The sequence below is a fragment of the Symphodus melops genome, assembly GCF_947650265.1.
Source record: "Symphodus melops genome assembly, chromosome: 16".
NCBI lineage: Eukaryota > Metazoa > Chordata > Actinopteri > Labriformes > Labridae > Symphodus > Symphodus melops.
Window position 1 is genome coordinate 20,977,613 of NC_136706.1, and position 20,007 is coordinate 20,997,619.

General features: G+C 41.6%; 1 protein-coding gene across 5 annotated transcripts in view; it reads right to left on the bottom strand.

Annotated features, from left to right (window-relative positions):
- Positions 1–20,007, bottom strand: part of tcf4 (transcription factor 4) — a 230,504-nt gene that overhangs the window by 149,633 nt on the left and 60,864 nt on the right. For all 5 annotated transcript variants that reach the window (XM_079365223.1, XM_079365221.1, XM_079365228.1 and 2 more), the window contains 2 exons: positions 14,265–14,320; positions 13,356–13,431 (listed from right to left, as the gene is read on the bottom strand). In XM_079365223.1, the coding sequence (XP_079221349.1) occupies positions 13,356–13,431; positions 14,265–14,320 (132 nt within the window). The remainder of the gene's footprint in view (positions 1–13,355; positions 13,432–14,264; positions 14,321–20,007) is intronic.

Consider the following 20,007-nt stretch of genomic DNA (forward strand, 5'->3'; position numbering starts at 1 on the left):
ACGCCAGTTATTCACACTGCTTTTATTTATGCTATACTATACTCAACAAAAATATAAACGCAACACTTTTGTTTTTGCTCCCATTTGTCATGAGATGGACTCAAAGATCTAAAATTCATTCCAGATACACAATATTACCATTTCTCTCAAACATTGTTCATAAATCTGTCTAAATGTGTGATAGTGAGCACTTTTGCTTTGCTGAGACAATCCATCCCACCTCACAGGTGTGCCACATCAAGATGCTCATCAGACACCATGATTAGTGCACAGGTGTACCTTATACTGCCCACAATAAAAGGCCACTCTGAAATGTGCAGTTTTGTCTCACAGCAAAATGCCACAGATGGCGCAAGCATTGAGGGAGCGTGCAATTGGCATGCTGACAGCAGGAATGTCAACCAGATCTGTTGCTCGGGCATTGAATGTTCATTTCTCCACCATAAGCCGTCTCCAAAGGCGTTTCAGAGAATATGGCAGTACATCCAACCGGCCTCACAACCGCAGACCACGTGTAACCACACCAGCCCAGGACCTCCACATCCAGCAGGTTCACCTCCAAGATCGTCTGAGACCAGCTACTCAGACAGCTGCTGAAACAATTGGTTTGCATAACCAAAGAATTTCTGCACAAACTGTCAGAAACCGTCTCAGGGAAGCTCAACTGCATGCTCGTCGTCCTCATCGGGGTCTTAACCTGACTCCAGATCGTCGCCGTAACAGACTTGAGTGGGCAAATGCTCACATTCGATGGCGTCTGGCACGTTGGAGAGGTGTTCTCTTCACGGATGAATCTCGGTTTACATTGTTCAGGGCAGATGGCAGACAGCGTGTGTGGCGTCGTGTGGGTGAGCGCTTTGCTGATGTCAATGTTGTGGATCGAGTGGCCCATGGTGGTGGTGGGGTTATGGTATGGGCAGGCATCTGTTATGGACGAAGAACACAGGTGCATTTTATTGATGGCATTTTGAATGCACAGAGATACCGTGATGAGATCCTGAGGCCCATTGTTGTGCCATACATCCATGAACATCACCTCATGTTTCAGCAAGATAATGCACGGCCCCATGTTGCAAGGATCTGTACACAATTCTTGGAAGCTGAAAATGTCCCAGTTCTTGCATGGCCAGCATACTCACCGGACATGTCACCCATTGAGCATGTTTGGGATGTGCTTGACCGGCGTATACGACAGCGCGTACCAGTTCCCACTAATATCCAGCAACTTCGCACAGCCATTGAAGAGGAGTGGACCAACATTCCACAGGCCACAATTGACAATCTGATAAACTCTATGCGAAGATGATGTGTTGCACTGCATGAGGCAAATGGTGGTCACACCAGATACTGACTGGTTCTGAGTCCCCAGACCCTCAATAAAGCAAAAACTGCACATTTCAGGGTGGCCTTTTATTGTGGACAGTCTAAGGTACACCTATGCACTAATCATGGTGTCTGATGAGCATCTTGATGTGGCACACCTGTGAGGTGGGATGGATTGTCTCAGCAAAGCAAAAGTGCTCACTATCACACATTTAGACAGATTTATGAACAATGTTTGAGAGAAATGGTAATATTGTGTATCTGGAATGAATTTTAGATCTTTGAGTCCATCTCATGACAAATGGGAGCAAAAACAAAAGTGTTGCGTTTATATTTTTGTTGAGTGTATATTGCAGCGTTTAGCAGCTAGTGTGGCGGCTGTTTGTTGCTGCACAGGAAGTGAAAAGTAACTTTCAGCTTTGTAGAAAGAAACAGCAAATGCGTTTTTTTTTTGTTTTTGTTTTTTAATAAACTTCTCAAATATTAAGATAAAAGCATCTAAACAAACTTTCTAAAACTTCTTGATAAGTTCATCACTCTTTTGGACTTTTTTGTTTGCATAATATTAATCTCTACAGCTTCTACATAGAAATGTAGCACGCAGGCATGATTGATTGACAGCAGGTGTTCTGGTTTCTTTGCAGTCCGGGCTTTTCTGACCACTTTAGTATCAGCAGACTTTGAAGTATGCACAAAAAAAGCAAAAATAAATAAATAAATAAATAAATAACAGGCAAAACATTGTCCGTGATAAAAACATTTATGTTTCTTGAATCTTGTTGGAATGCTAATTCGTCTTCACCGGAGACTGTTAAAAAAAGAACCGTTGACTTCGCCGTTGGACTTTTGATTTTTTTCATTTCAAAGCAACAAGTTTGCCGGTGGAGCCATTGTCCTCTTGTTTTTTAGAGCCAAACTGTGATTAACCATGAATCCAGAATTTAAAAAACGAGAAGAATTGAAAAAAATCAAGAAGAATTGAAGATATAGTTTAAGACCATAAGCTTATTAGGAAAATGTTTACTGACACAATCAATAAAGTGACTAATATGTGCATGTTTTAAAAACCATGGGAGACAACACTTTCTTGCCATTGAAGATAATCCAGGTGGAAGAGACTGATGAGTTTGATTTACATAGAAAACGAAACTGCACAGTGCATTTCTCTGTTTTAATTTCCTTTTTTACTAAAACATACAGTAAGAAACTGGCAAGGAGAATAATACGTTATATTCAAACACCTCTAGATTTTACTCCCATTAAAGTATTGAACATGTCAAAAACAAAACATCGTAATATGCTGCTATAAAGGCCCCCACTCTGATGACAAGTCCAGAAGGGACGATTGCAGAATCAGGAAGCAGAAATGATTTATCCCATTTAGACACAAGAGCATTTGTGACAATGACCACTGTTGTTGGGCTGTTTCTCAATCTGTGAATGAATTATTATAAAGATAATGACTGGAGTTAAGATTGGGTTTTCTCTGCAGGCCAGTCAAGTTATTTCACACACATTCACACGTTAGCATGCACGCAAAACTCCCACACTGCTGACATTTTCTTTTCCTGTTTTCTTTTCTAAGGATGACATTTTTGGATTTTGCCTGTATTCAGAGAGGACAGTGGATAGAGAGTGAAATCAGGAAAGACAGCGGGGAGTGACGTGTGACAGGAGCCGCAGGTTGAACTATAGAGCCTCCATACATGAGGCAAGCGAACTGCTCCGACAGGTGACTTCTTCTGCCAAATGAAACTCTTCTCTTCTCTGAATCAGCAGTTTAGTTTCCCAGCTCGCTACACCACAGACACACATCAGCGTCTGACATGTAGGCATGCCCGTGAAGAAACGGCCCCAGTTTAGATGTTGAACACTTTGAGACAAGCACTGAGCAAATGTTGACGACAAACATCCAAGTAACATTCAACGTATGTTCAAACAGTCCGCAGGTCATTGCTCCTTGCTCTATTGTTTACGGTGAGAAGGCAGACTCAGGGGGCAGAACAAACGCCTAGCTGTGGGAGTGTCACCCACCTGGGGGAGGGGCTACTGTCCTTTGTGATGTCACAAAGGGAAAATCTCCAAATGGCACAAATTTCTGAAAAATGGAGACGGAGAGGATGTGATGGTTTATAGACGGACCATATGGAGGGATGTTGGAAAGGTGGTGAAATGTTTTGAATTATATGTGACCTTTAGGAATTTCAGAATTCTTAATTTCTCTTAAGTCTGGACCTCCTAAAAATGTTTCTTTGGTGAAATATCCCCTAGATTTTATGTTTTTTATTCAGATCACAGTTACCAGCTTTCACCACGTTTCACACTGTTAATAATAAAGCATCTTTCTGTCATCATTAAAATGTTTCCAACAATTGATGCAAGGACATCCAATATTAGCTTCAAACAGGAAGGATGCAGACACCATGGATTTTAAATGAGATCATTTCAAACAGGAAGGTAAAAAACTATGATCTCTATTTTTAAAGGGTTGTTTCAGCTCTCTCCAGCCCACTCTACATGTAAACAAGGTTCTGAAATGTTATAGTACATGGACATGTTCCTTTAAGGCCTGCAATGTGAAAGCAGCTCTTGTCTCTCTCAGATGATAAAATACAGTTCATCTCTGGCCTCTGGGAGCCACAGTTATAGCTGAAGAGCTCTCTCTCTACATCTCTCACCCTCACAATAAACATACTGTTTCATGCTGCACATCTCTATCTCCCTCTCTCACCTCTCACACACACAAACAAGCACTCTCTCTCTCTCTATGACACACAAACACACACACACACCGTAGCGTGGCTGGCCAGATGGGACTCTTCCACATGACCAAGCCGATCAATCAACACTGAAGGGCCCAGGTGCTACTACGCACCATTTCACAGTCTGTCACACATACACACACACACACACACACACACACACACACACACACACACACAGACACACACAAACACACACACACACACACACACACACACACACACAGCAGAGACATACAGAGATAGAAAGATAAAGAGCACACACACATGGATTCTGGAAAATACACACAATCTACACAATCTACACACACACACACACACACACACACAGACACACACACACACACACACACACAAGCATGGAGGCAAGAAAACACACACAGAGTATAACATGAATGACCCGAGCTCGGTCTCCAGAGGCCTCATCTGGACGGATGACAGAAGATGGAGAAGACAGACAGACAGATGGAGGAGACGGACAAAAGATGGACTGATGGATAGATGGATAGATGGATGGATAGATGATATATGGATTGATGGATGGATGGATGGATGGATGGACTGATGGATGGATGGATGAGATGGATGGATGGATGAGATGGATGGAGGGATGGATGGATGGATGGATGGATGAGATGGATGGATGGATGGATGGATGGATGAGATGGATGGAGGGATGGATGGATGGATGGATGAGATGGATGGAGGGATGGATGGATGGATGGATGGAGGGATGGATGGAGGGATGGATGGATGGATGGATGGATGAGATGGATGGAGGGATGGATGGACTGATGGATGGAGGGATGGATGGACGGATGGATGGATGGATGGATGGATGGATGGATGGATGGACTGATGGATGGATGGATGGATGGACTGATGGATGGATGGACTGATGGATGGATGGACTGATGGATGGATGGATGGATGGACTGATGGATGGATGGATGGATGGACTGATGGATGGATGAGATGGATGGAGGGATGGATGAGATGGATGGAGGGATGGATGGATGGATGGATGGATGAGATGGATGGAGGGATGGATGGAGGGATGGATGGATGGACTGATGGATGGATGGATGGATGGACTGATGGATGGACTGATGGATGGATGGATGGATGGACTGATGGATGGATGGATGGATGGACTGATGGATGGATGTACTTCACTAAAGCTGGAACATGAACCACCTATTGTCATCATTGAGTATGTAACATTCTTCCTTGTTCACGATCGAGGGGGCTATTTTAAAATCTCCTCATACGTTTGTTTCCCAAAAACACCACCTGCCTCTGAAATTGAAGCCTCGCAGTATAGCTGTTCCTCAGCTTCGCTTCTTCCCTTAATTTGCCTTTTCAAACTGTGATAATCAGTTCTTCAACACGCCAAAAAAGGGTTTGTAACTGGATACTACAGTACATGTTCCCCTCCCCGACGAGGAACCCTGAAGTGTTCCCCGATGAACCGCTGTTTTCAGAGCCTCCGTTTTTTTTTTTACATTTCCACCCTCCGCCCTCTCGCCTTGACGAGACCCATTATTACTATGTCAGATCTAATTACACAGACAATTTACAAGTGATACACAGCCCATTCAAAACAATAATATACTAAATACTCCACAGTGGCTTACATTGTGCGTCCGTGTTAATGCAATGAAGTCAAAGCAGAGCTAATAAATGGATGACATCCATTCAAGATGCACTGAGAACGAGACAGTGGCTGTTCAGTTGTAATCAAAGGAGACAATGAGGGGGGGTGCCACAAAGAATCCCCCTTTTTTAAATGTTTTTAATTTACATTAGTATTGATTCAATGCAACAATCCACCTCTTCTTTATTAACTGTTTTAAACTGTGTTTGTGGCTGCCCTCTCTCTACTTCTTCTGAAAGCTGTTTTAAAACGTTTTTGGTTTTTTTCCGATTTTCCTCCTGAGATAGAATCAGATTTAAACCATGTAAAGCCGTATCAGAAGTGTCTTAAGCGTGTGCATCAAATGGATGACACTGATGTTCTTACACGTGTAGATATTTGTATATGTAGGTTTGAACGTTCATTAGGACAACAGTCTGTGACACCAGAGGGTTCAAGTCCCTATGTGGACCATAAAATGGAGTACTATTGAGATGCCCTTGAGCCAGGCACTGAAACCACAAACGCCCTGGTGCTTTCGCTGCATAGCAGTGTGTCGCATCTCTCCACTTATGTACTGTATGTCAACAAGTCCTGTTTGTGTATGTGTGTGAGAAGTATGTCTTTATGTAACAGTGTAAAAATCAGAATTTCCTCCTAAATATAAAATTCAACAACTAAAAAAACATCTTTAAGAATTTCCCTTTTGTCCAAATCTCAGTTATTGTTTTATAGTTTTCTCCTCAACAGGTGAATGGTCCAAAAGGAAAGCTATATAAAGGACATCTATATGTGAACATAATGAAATAATCTTAAATGATCCTGTCGACTGTGTGTTCAACTGAGAACTCCTCCACGGGGAGCATTTAAGAAATTAATGAATCTCCCTCTTCACTTCCTCTCTTCTCATCTGTTTTGTTGCCTCCTCGTTCTGTTCCCCTCACCTCTCCTCTTTGCTATGCTTAAACATTCAGAGCACAGAGACCGACACCCAGCAGGGAGAGACAGGGGGACGACCTTGGCACCACACCCAGCTGAGGTGAGCGGCACCTGGGGAATGGAGAGGGGAGACAAGAGGGCCTGTCTCCATAGCAGGGGAAAGAAGAGAGGATGATACGGAGACAGAAGCATAAAGAAGAGATAGAGGACGGGCGAAGGAGGAGAGGAGAAGGAGTGGTAATGCACAATGACAACAAAAGAAGAGGAGAGAGGTAAGACACTGGATTTCTCGAGCTTTGATAAAGAAAAGAAAAAAAGGAAAATGTGGTGTGAGACCGGCAGACGAGACGGGAGACAGATATGTATTTCTATATAAAGTGTCCAGATGTGACCTCCTCAGAGGGGGTCCGGCCTCGTGGCTCAACACTCATTAATAAGGTCGCTCAGAGGTGAGACAGACGGCTGACTCACTACATTTCCACGAAAACAACAAGAGGAGGAAGGAGCCAAGATCATCACGTTTGAATTCCCTCTTTAAGCACCGTATACGCTCCGGCTTAATGCTGCACATTTATGATATGTATTCATTCATTATACGGCAAATCACGACCTTAACTCTCAGACCTTTGAGGACATTTAGGTGTGGGCTACAGTGAATAATAATGTCTTAGCGTCTGATATTTATAGATTTAAAATTAAGTTTTGTTTATTGTTTTTTATGTTAATCTTTAATTCTACAAATTGTCACCCAAATAATATTTGAAGGAAATCAAAGCCTGTCCAGTTTTGTGTTGTCTGTTGTTTTAGGACAGAAATGCTAAATGGAGCTTTCTCGCCCTTATGACGACTCTTTTCCCCTCAGGTCACACCTCCACATTGATGGTAGAGGTTTCTATGTAAAGTGTCCACCTGTATTAACTAATCCCGTTCATACACATCTGAAGCAGCAGGAGCAATTCAGGGTTAACTATCTTGCCCAAGGACACATCGGACATGTGGCTGCAGGAGCAGGTTGAGATGCTAACGACCATAGCCAACAATAGCCAAAATAATAGCCATACTTTGTTTCACGAAATGCCAAAGATTTCAAGATTTTTCTTTAATTGACCTCATGAAGTTGGCACTTATGGTTTAATAAAAGTCTCCATTGAATAAGTTGTCTTTAAAGTAATGATAGGAATCCAGTTTGTTCACTGTGCACTGTTGTAAAACAACAACAGACAAAGAAGAACTACTGCACTCTAATACCAGATATGACTCTGCTAGCGTGGCACTATGGCAACGGGCTAACTGTAGTGTCGCACGAGTAATGACGCCGGCCTGTCGCCATGTGTATTACGTCGTCTTTTGTTGTATGGCCGCCGTCTTTTTCTTACCGCCACCTATTGGACTGGCTTTGTAATGCAGCCATATCTATTGCTTCCTCCTACGTCCTCATACGTCATTGGATTGTCCACGCTCGATATGCGGACAACATGGGCAACGGGAACTTTGTAGTTCCTTAAAAAAAAAAAACAACCCTGAAGTATTTAGTTCTGGGGTGTGTTGGTCGAGTGGGGCTTATGAGTCACAGAAGGATTATGAGATATTGGGCCCCTGGGCTTATGGACTTTACCCCCCCTCCTCCCATTTGCTGATGTTTCGGCTTGCTCTTTGTATTTCTCCCCTTATCGTTGAGGTGCCCATGTGGATGAATAGACTCATATTCAGGACTATTCCTTCAGTCGTTTTGATAGGACTTCTTGGACCTTCATACTGACATGAATTACTGAGGCCTTCGACGAAGCAACATTAAAAGTAACAGTGAGTTCAGGCCGAAGCTTTGGCTTAGGGGCCCCCTGAGCCAGGTAGGCCTGTGCTGTAATCCACCCTTCACTGTGTCTCTTTAAGTGAATCACTTTACAACCTTCTCCTGGTTGACCTTGCTTACAAGTTAGCAAGTTAGCAAACATCAAAGTGGTAGCAACTGCAAATGTCCAATAGTGAAAACATGGACAACTTAAGTCGATCTCCAGCCACATTTATCCAAATGTGTTAGGACAACTTTGGACAACTTATATATATATATATATATATATTTTTTTTTTTCCTATGGACTTCTTGTTACTACATGTATTCAGTGTGTTTTATTTGTGATAACAGATTAGAGGAGGTGTGCGTCAGAATCCGACTGAAGCCACATTAGATCGTTTATTTATAACACAGCAGAATGTGCTTGCAGGCTGAAACCACCGAGCTGCTCATTTACTATGTAGGTGACAGTTACAGGGAAGGAGGGGGTTCATGGTGGTGCACCTGCTCTGCAAAGCCACTTCACACAGGTAGACACACACACACACACACACACACACACACACACACACACACCTACACACACACACATACAGTGCTGTACTGAATAACCACACATACACACATGAAAGCTAGAATAACACAAAGCCTCATAATTTACACAAAACTTTAAACGCACGTGAATAACATGAGTCAAAGAGGAAAACTTTTTCACATTCACACACCAGCATACAGCAGACAAGAACATGTTTCCTAACTAACACACACACACACATGGGCGCGCATGCACGCGCACACACACAAATGAAGCCAGTGTCACAAAATGTTTCACAAAGACTGAAAACATGAAAACAAACACACACACCAGGGAACATTCGTAAACACAATACACACAAAGACAACACACACAAATTCAGAGATGAAAGCCAGAATCGCACACTCAGGTACACACACATCGCTTGACCATGAACACACACACACACACACACACATACACACACACAGAGCTACTACACAACAAAAGCACACACTAACCGCATAAAACCCCATTTATACCGAAGCTTTCATCACACAATCTGACACACTAACCTGCCAATTTGCAGGAAACACACGCTCAAACCACAGTAGCACACACACACACACACACACACACACACACACACACACACACACATACAGAAGCTGGTTTCAAGAAATTCACACACAAACCAACAACTATCAAAATGCACAAACGATGAGTGAAAACTCCTGCATTAAACACAAACATCTACATTGTGGTTCACATTCACACACAAAGTACATTTACACACACACACACACACACACATACACACACACACATACACACACACACATCTTTTGATTGCTGGATCACTGTGTTTTTCTGCGTGTGTGTGTTCCAGTCTGTGTGTGTGTGTGTGTGTCGGCAGATTAATCTAGTGGGGTCGCTGAGATGACACTAATCCCTTCGCTGATTATCTAGAGCATAACATCACTCTAATCTGATGGTGGGGGGTTAAGAAAGACAGACAAGGTTAGAGAGGGGTAGAGTGAGAAAGTGAGAGAGAGAGAGAGAGAGAGAGAGTGAGAGTGAGCGAGCGAGAGGCTGCATTCACACTCACACATGTTCATGCTGGGTTCATTAAACTCTGCAGTGTTTCTTCTTTTTGTTCAAGTTCATTTCAGGTGAGATCACAGAGTCTTTGTCTCGTGAATTATCTGAGCCGACCACATTCACTCAAACAAAATGCAAAGGATTATGGGTAGGAGACACCTATACAGTTTAAGTATGTTTTTTTGTATATGCTTACAAAATGAAATATTATAAAAATTGGAAACTTTTACTTTGAAGCCAATTTATTCTCACTCAGCTCGTCCAGTTTTAGATCTTTATTAACTTGCCAGTTAAAGTCCAGTGTCCACCTTTTGTTTCTTTCTGAGCGCTATTTTATTGTGTCTGATGATGTCACTGCATGATGCTTTTTTCAAAATGTATGAAATGTTGTTCCCTGTGGATCATGCCCGGTACCCTCTGTGTCCACGCCAAGCAGGAGGGCAAAGCGAAGAGGAACAAAACGATCTCAGAAACAGTAAAAAGCTTCATTTAGATGTATTTATCCTCGAGACAGGACGTGGGATCCACAGGTCAGATTTCAACCTTTTACAGCCGGCTTTGAGGTCTCCCCACTCCCAACCTCACACAGTTAAACACTAAGGCAATTACACGCATCGCACAGGCAATAACACAGGACCACACTCATCCACTGCACCGTTGCTTCTCCCTGCTACCCTCCGGTCGACGATACAGCTCCGTCAGATACAACGGAGTACGTTTTAAAAACAGTCTAATCCCCACAGCCATCAACACTCTGAACAATATGTGAAAATGGAAATAGATATCTGTACTTTGCCACAAAGGACTGTCGTGTGTTATATGTGTGAGTGTGTGCTATGGTGTCTCCCCACGGGGACAATAAAGTAACTAACTACTGCAGCCTCTGTACGTGGGTTGATAGAACTAACCGCTAGGCCGCTGGCACCACCCACATTCTGATATTAAGACTTGGCTGCAAATATTTAGCCCTGCAAACGACTCGAGGCACATCATGGGCCCTCCACTTCCTGTGTGTCCTCTGTGAACGCGTTGTATTATACATTTGTGTTCATGAAGAAAAAGTTATGAATACATGAGAATGAGAAGGAATGGAAGATAGGAACACATAACCAGTCGGTCTGATAATCAGCAAAGACATTACTTACCCACACAACCAGGCAAGAACACAACAAACACAACGACCATTTAGCATCGACTCATCAACACCTTTACAGATCTTTTTTTTAATATACACGTTTTTCATTTACTTTGTTTTGTTGTTATTGAGTGCGTGTGCATGTAAATGTAATTGTGTATGCATGTTTACTCATTGGATGCGTACCAAGGTACTACAGGGGTGGGGTCCAAGGGGAGGGGATGAGAAAGGAGGATATAGACTTAATGGTTTTCTTTAATTTACAATGCTCTGCCTCCATTGTTCAAATAAAAACATTTAATCACAAAAAACAACAACAACACCTTTACAGAGACCAATAACGAAGTATTACCTATTGTTTCTTAAAAGCCTTTTAACCTCTAGGCACCACTTTACAAACATGTGCTAACTGTCATGAAAGGTCTTGAATTTGACCTTAAACGTCCAAGCATCTCCATGGTGATGTGAACTTTCGAAGGGAGTCTCGCCTGCTTGGCAGCTTTGTTTCCGGGGTTATTCAGCAAATCAGAAGGGATTAACGCCGTCAGTGCATCAAGTTTCAACCTTCTGCACTTGTGCGCCTTGCTTTCGCAGAATGAAGTGAGGTGAGCTAGCCTCTAAAGCTCGTAACAAACGTTTCTCAGGATAACGCTCGAAGTTGAAAGAAAAATCGTTTTTTTTTTGGGTTTGCATTGAAAGAAAGCAATCTCCATCATGGCGTACCACAAAGATTAAAAAAAGGAAGACAATCTGATTTATCCAGATCAGGAGAGAGGCTGGTAACACAGAGAGGATGTTTTCTACAACAGTGTAGAAAGAGTGTAACTGTGTATGTGTGTGTGTGTGTGTGTGTGTGTGCGTGTGTGTGCGTGTGTGTATATTCCATATCCCCGGCTGTCTCTGTCTCTTAGTGTTATCATTATCAAAGTAAATTGCGGCTCCCCGTGTGCCAGACGAAGAATGCAATATTTCCATTTCTGACTCTGCATCGCCTCTTCCCTCTCTGCCTCTGCAGCTCCATACCATAATCACAACACTGTCACAACACATGGCGCACACAATGGATCATTCCAACCGAAGCGCCGCCAACCCACGACTCGGGAGTTTGACGTTTCTTTTCTCAACTTTTTACAGTGTGCATTGACATCCGTGATGGAAGAAGGCCAGATTTTACAGTAATTACAACGTGTTGTTCTATGTGACGAACCAAAATGAAACTTTGAGGGGGATTTTTTTGGAACACATGATTGATCTGGTGGTGGGTGGCGTTTTTCTTTAAACTGCCGCATTTTGCCAAAAGTCAGAGTGAGGAAATCGTTATTCGCCGCCACTGCTACCAAATGATCAGGATCCACGACATGTCACAAGAGTCTCGCCTTCATGCAACAGGATAGTATAAGACCAGAAGAGTCCTGAAACACACGTGAATGAAGTTTGTGTGGCTTCACAACAGTAGACATCGAACGCCTCATCAGAAAGAGAACAGAAAACCAACGAATGAGAGCGAGGCAGAAAAAGAGCAGGTAGAGTCAGATCGCTGAGAGCTGACATCCTCCATATTTGATGCATCCAGTCAAAGGTAATTAAGCTCTATGTGTGTGTGTGTGTGTGTATGTGTGTGTGTGTGTGTGTGTGTGTGTGTGTGTGCGTGTGAGAGAGTGATTAAATATGTCTGTGTAACTCTGAGTGTTTGTGTGTGTGTGTGTGTGTGTGTGTGTGAGAGAGAGAGAGAGAGGGAGGCAGATTATCTGTGTCAGTGGCCATTTGCTCACAACTGGCGCCACATCGGAGAGCCAGAGGCAGAGAGCATCATGGGTAAATGAGCACACGCCGCCGAGCGCTTTCCACACAGCGGGCAGAGAGAGAGAGAGAGAGAGAAAGTGTGTGCGAGAGAGAAGGAGAAACTGCATGCCAGATGACCTGTCTCCTCAGGTGTACGCCAATGTTTCACTAATTCTCTGCACACACACACACTCACACACTCACACACACATACACACACACACACACACACACACACACACACACACTCACGGTCAGATCAAAACCCAGCAGAACCGTGAATCCAAAGTTGATGGAGAGAAAGAAAAGCTTTGCAAAACAGAAACACACACACACACACACACACACACACACACAGAGTCTGTGATGTACCTGCAAGCCTGGAGTTGGTGTACGGAGGTGAGAGGCTGTCTTGTGGCCCCATGTACTGAGACCCTTCTGCATAACTCTGTGGAAAAATACACACATGTGGGATAAACAATTATCATTCTTAGCTGTTCCTGTAATACTACACATACTTACTTACAATTATTACTGACATACATCGAGCTTATCCCTTATTGCCACTGCTGTTTGTCTTGGTCTACTTCTCCTGCAGCTGCCTGTATCTCCCTTTTCATCCCGACACATGGCTGTGATGGCTCTGGTTCTGCCTCTTAGAGGAACTTTTTCCTCTCCACTGTCACTGTGCTAAATGTTGCCGAGTGCTCTTGTTGCATTAACATCGAGTCTTTGTAGATAATGAAACATATGAGTATAGACCTGACCTGTTCCTCTGTGTAAAGATTGATTTATGAATGAGATTTCCCACGAGTCTTTTGTTTACTGAGAATCTCTTATACATCTATATTGTCCCTCTTAATTAGGCAGCACATGAAACACAAACAGTTTAATAATGAGGAAGACATTAAAGTGTGCTAACAGATGAAGAGATTGACAGCAGACTCAGTTATTGAACTGAAAGTAGCCATAGAGCCAGGGTGCTGGATCCAAAAACACAAAGAGGGAGAACGAAGCAAAGAAGATCCACACACCAAGCAGCTCCTGTTTCAGGTTCCAACCAGCACGTCGAGTCTGAGGAGGAGCACGCTGGCTCCAATGTCCAACGTCAATAAATCCTTCAAACAGGAGCTCCTTGATGTGTGTTGATCTTTTTACTTTTTCTTTTTTTTTTTCACCAATAATCTAAATAATCATTTTAAATACCATGACTGATACTTCAAATCTTTAAAGTGATGTAATCAAAGATGATTCAATACTGGTATATGTGTCAGAAATTACCTTTGAAGACCGACTTCCACTCGCCCATGGTCCCGCACTCGTTCTCTCCTCCATATCTGAGAGAGAGAGAGAGAGAGAGAGAGAGAGAGAGAGAGAGAGAGAGAGAGAGAGAGAGAGAGAGAGAGAGAGATTTAGATATGAGCTTATGGAAGTTTACAGTAAAATAAAGAAATAAATGAAATCTAGATTCACAAAATGAAATCCTTTCATGCAGCGGAGTGATGATTGAAATTTATGAATTTAGATTGAAACCAAATCAGGCTGACCAGAATAATAACATTTTCTTCGTCATTACTAAAAACACATCCAACGAGGATAAAACTGATAAAAACATGACATAAGTAAAAAAACAAATAAAAAAAAAAAAAGTCATTTAAAATTTAGAAAGAAGAGAGACAATATGTTGTCAAACATCCAGAGTACATTTGATTTGATTGTTCCTCATGTGAACATCGACGCAGGGACATCTTAAGTCCTTCTATCCACGTTTCATTTCAATCACATTACTTCCAACACTTAATACTACAGGCTGTATATTAATACTCTCTCTCTCTCTCCGTCTCTGTTGATCCATGTCATTAAACATTATTGATTATGACTGTGGAGCCTTGGCCACGTCTCTGTCAAATGTAATGGTCCTTTAAGCCTACTGCACAGCACTAATCCCCTCTGTCATCACCCTGGATTCATGCTTTATCTGTCAGAGGTCACATTGCGGACCGAGAGGTCACAGGTGACCCGATAATGGTGCAACATGAGAAGTCACGCAAAGGCCGTACATTCCCCCCTGAAGGGGAAAGAAACATCTGTACCAAAAACAATGACCGTCCATTCGATATTTGATGAGAACTTTAGGCTTTTCACAAGTTTCATTTTCATTGACAAACTGAAGCCTCAGTCATTACTTACACTACAACAACTTTCATATCATGTGTGATAGTTTTCATACGTTTTCATCAATGATAACTTTCACATTAAGTCCAATATCACCCTTTTACAATGGTATTGTGGGTGTGGTCACTACCTGGAGCCCATCACTGTGGTTCCTTAACTGTTCAGAGGTTTCTATTAAATTGCACATATGTTTCTATTCCAGCACAGGTTGTGTATATTTATTTATATAAGTATGAGTCTATGTTTAATTCCACAGGTTCATTTTTTTTTTTTACTTTTTATTCGTATTTATATAGAGGGTCTTCTAAATCTTGTTTATGGTTATTATATATGTAAGAGGTGACAGTAATAGTTTATTGTATATTGTATTGTGGTGTTTATTGTGTCCTGCATGTCTTGTACACTGCAACTGAATGCTCTAAATTCCCCTCAACATCAATAAGGTATCTATCTATCTATCTATCTATCTAGAAATGATGAAGTGAGCTTACTCTGTGATCAGACATTAAAGAAATATGCTGTGTTGAAGTGCTGGCTTCTCTGATCACAATGCAGCAGCCAGTGTGTCCTCCTTCTAACTTTAACATTCAAGTCCTGAATGCTCTGTTTTTATTTGGACCAGAGTGGTTTTAAGGCTCCCACAACGATCAAAATGTAGAAATAATTGAAAAAATATTTCAGACTGGAAAAGAATTGCAGATTGACCGATCAGATTCATCCACACCGAAAAACATCATGTTATGAAACATTGAAATGAGGCACTTAAATGCAACCTAACATTTGTCCTTTCAGATATGTCTGAAAAACCACACACTATTGGTATATAACATAACCTAAAGTCACTCTACTCGCTCATTTTCATCGCCTTTTCCAGAAAACTGTGAAGATCAACTGAATTGCTGTCACAAGAAAATGTTAAAGTTGCAAAAGCCCACTCTGATCTAAACGACCTGTTAGTTATGATCAGTGCCAGGATTTCTCAGATGGACCCCGACTGTCCATCTGTCTCCTCTGAGAAGCAGTTTCTCTGTAACCAAGCAGTCACAAGTTGTTCCATTCTGGCCTCCAACAGTGATATGAAACAAACATAATCCTTGCTGGGATGTTAACGCAATAACCATGTAGGAAGCATGCTTTGTCAGGTCTGCTTCAAGAGTCAAAGAGCAAAAGAAAATGAAACTGCCGTTTTTAAGGACTTTAAATGAGCCTTTTTTGAGTCAATCTTTAAGATCCCATATGATACGATGTCATGTTTTAATGATTTGCAACTTTAGAAACTTTTTTAGAGCCTCTGCCTAAAACTGATCACTTTAGCTGCTCTCTCTTTTAAGGCCTGCCTCCTAACGGGCCCACTTTCTTCTGATTGGCTGGCTCTCTGGGAGTCGAACGCTGCAGGGCTGCCGAGGCAGGGATGCCCTTCAGTGATGGGAGATGATCAGTCGTGTAAGAGGTTTCAACAGCTTATGAGGCCTGAAGCTAAGGCTGAACGATTTATCATTTTCTGATCGAAATCGCGATTTCAAAAAACGCGATCAGGAGCAGTTCATTCTGCCTGTGCGTGTGTGCGTGACTTCTTTAGCCTGATACACAGCTCGACAGATAGCTAACAGTTTTCCTCCAATAAAGAAGCTGAAGTTTTGTGTCCAGTCTTTAATAAAGGAAGCACTGTAAAACTAAACAGACATCAAAACATAAGTTATTAATCTCATAATATGCTAAAAAAAAAAACGAAAAATCCGCTAGCTTGATGCTAACGTCTATGAGAATTTGAATAGGAATGCTAGCGGTTAGCATCGCGAATGTGTCAATTGTTGTTATCTCACGTTGTAACCTTATTAAACATACTCAAGAGATACAATGCAAGGCCTGAACATGAAATGACACTCACAGGCAAATGTTTCGGCCGTATGGCTAGAAGAAAATATGGAGATATTGTTGGCTTCTCTTGTTGCATAACTTCTGTGAACTAAGTCACCTACGGCAACCCCAAAGGCACAAAATATATCAACACTTATGACCAGATTTCTGTCAAACTGACACTAAAACCAAGAACATCACACCGTCTGTGTTTCTTCTTAATAAATACATTATTATTATTATTATTATTATTATTATTACAAATTAATTCTTAACTTCAGTTTTCAGTCTATTAATTTAGAGTTCCAGCATTTAAAGTTTTAACTGGTATGATGTAATTTCCTGTCATGTTTGTAAATGTTACTGTACATTGAGAACATTGCACAAGCTTGATTTGAAGAAAATCCTGATAAAAATCGAAATCGCAATTTCTGCCAGAAAAATCGCAATTCAATTTTTCCCTAAAATCGTTCAGCTTTACTTGAAGCCGTCTAGTGAAATTGTTGTTTTCATATCCACAAACGTTTGTGTGATTTTTACAGAAAAAACAGTTTAGCGCCCTCTTTGTCTCCGACAAACATTTAGCTCATGATCTTAAAACTTCGCCATCAAGTTTGGACATCCAGCAATGTAACAATGTGAGTTTTAAATGGGGATCAGCACCGATAGGTCAACTTTAAGGCATGACATGTAAACATTGATCAGCTTTTGAAACAGCGTCTTGTGAATTAGTCAATCTAGCTGATTATTTTCAACGTGCACAAATCTGAGAATTTGCATGGCAATGACTTTGCATATTGTTTTCTCTTCTCTAAAACGAGCATAACACGTGTGCAAGTCAAAACGTATAATGAATTGACAAGATCCAACAACGGCCGCTATCTTTTCTCACCATTACACCAAGAGACGAAGTTATGTAGTCAAAAAGTCAAAAAGCCATAGAGATGACCAATCAGCCATTTTTGACTTGGGTGGGGGTGAAGTGTATTATACAGGTAGGTCAGTTCGCCCAGGTTGACTGCGATGTACAAACCAAACTCTCACTGATACTGCACACACAGACATACACACACTCACACGAACCCACAGTTGTCTGGTTCATTGTAAAGCACAAATCTCTCCTCAATAGGCTCTCTATTGTGTCAGTATGTGTATAGAGAACAGCTTACATTCATTGTTGAGTCATTTGGACTGTCAGCTTATCCTTGTTAGAGTGTTAGTGTCTCTGTGTGTGTGTGTGTGTGTGTGTGTGTGTGTGTGTGTGTGTTAGCACAATAAAAATCGAGTGTTTCACTTACAAGAAGTCACTACCTCAACACGAGTATCTTTGGGCGATTTCTTTGTGGAGCCGATTAGAACAGAAGAGATTTTTTTTTTTTTTCGGGTTTACATGAGATTATACAGAAAGACTCGATGTACAATCGGATTTGTGGATCAAACTCATGGTCTATTGTCAATTCTGAACACAAAGTTGATATGTTAGACTGAAGGAACTCACAATCAGTCTTATTAAAGGACCAAACCGCCCACTTTGTTGGCTGTGAGGTACCTCTGGTTTAGATTTAAGAAAACACACACTTGATCAGCTGTGGATTAGGAGAAGACAAACTTCTCTTCTCTTCTATCCTGAAGAGAGCTGATTTTCAATCTTGATGATAGGCATCACATATCAATCTGATTTCAAAGTGTTTAAATGCTTGTGTTTAAATGCTTTGGTTCGCAAAATCTACTGATACTGTTCTCTGTTTTATTTGTCATTATACAGTCTATGGTTTATACACTATTTTTGTCCCGGAATAAAGGATGTTTGGTTACTTGTTGGGAAGGAAAACTGGCTTAAAGTGAAGTGGAAGAGTTTGGTCCACTTGCAGAAGAAGTGGAGGTGAGGATGGTCAGGAAGGGAATGAGGTGGAGAGCAATTAAAGAAGGCCTCCTCTAGTATTGGAAATAAGAGAGGAGAAAGATTGAAAGAGAGAGGGGAGAAGAGAGGCTGAGGGGGGGAGGATATACAAGTGGGTGTGCAGGAGTTGAAAGAAATCCTGGAGGAGGAGAGGAGGAGTAAGAAGGAGGCATCCATGTGTCCTGCACCTGATAAGGCCTCCGATTGAGGACTCGAAATTATACCAGGGTGAGGGAGAGAATTTACACACAAACTGGAAAACACTCCCTTAAAAGCACACATTCATCTCTCTCTCTCTCTCTCTCTCTCTCTCTCTCTAACACACACACACACACACACACACACACACACAACAGGTCATCTATCATCAGTTAATGAACTTAGACTGACAGACAGCTCCATGTCTCTCACACTGATCCTATTAAGACCTGCTTGACACAAAACAGACTCCTATTAATACAGTTAGCCTCTGTGTGTGTGTGTGTGTGTGTGTGTGTGTGTGTGTGTGTGTGTGTGTGTGTGTGTGTGTGTATCATTGCTGAGGACAAAAACAGGCCTGTACTTGAGGAGGACCAATGGGCCCCTCTTCATATGATTTAAAAGGAGATATTTGTAAAGGCACAGAGAGAGAAAGACAATGATTTATGATGGGTGTTATTACATGGGCTACAACTGGTCAGTATGTGTTATATAAAAATGACAAACAGGTAACCTTGTAAGAAGATTAAAAACAGGTGATCGTATAAAATCGTAGCAGAGTTGTCGCATTAACTTGATAACTAAATTGCTTCTCACATGAAGTACTTTTTATTTTAGCCATGTTTTTTGTTTCGCACCAATACATGAAGACAAAAACCTCTGATATGTAAATGTGCTCGCCAATTAAAAAAGATTCTGAAAAGAAATGCAGTTTTAGCTGGTGTTGTGTTTTTATATTTCTGCTGGAACTCAATGAAACCTTTAAACATGTGTTAACGCAAGAGAGAGATATAAAAAAAAAACTTTGTCCATCAAATTCAGCTTTATGCATGTGAGAGGTACCAAGATCAATTAAGGCACCTATACTTACTGTCATAATATCCTCCTAGTTAT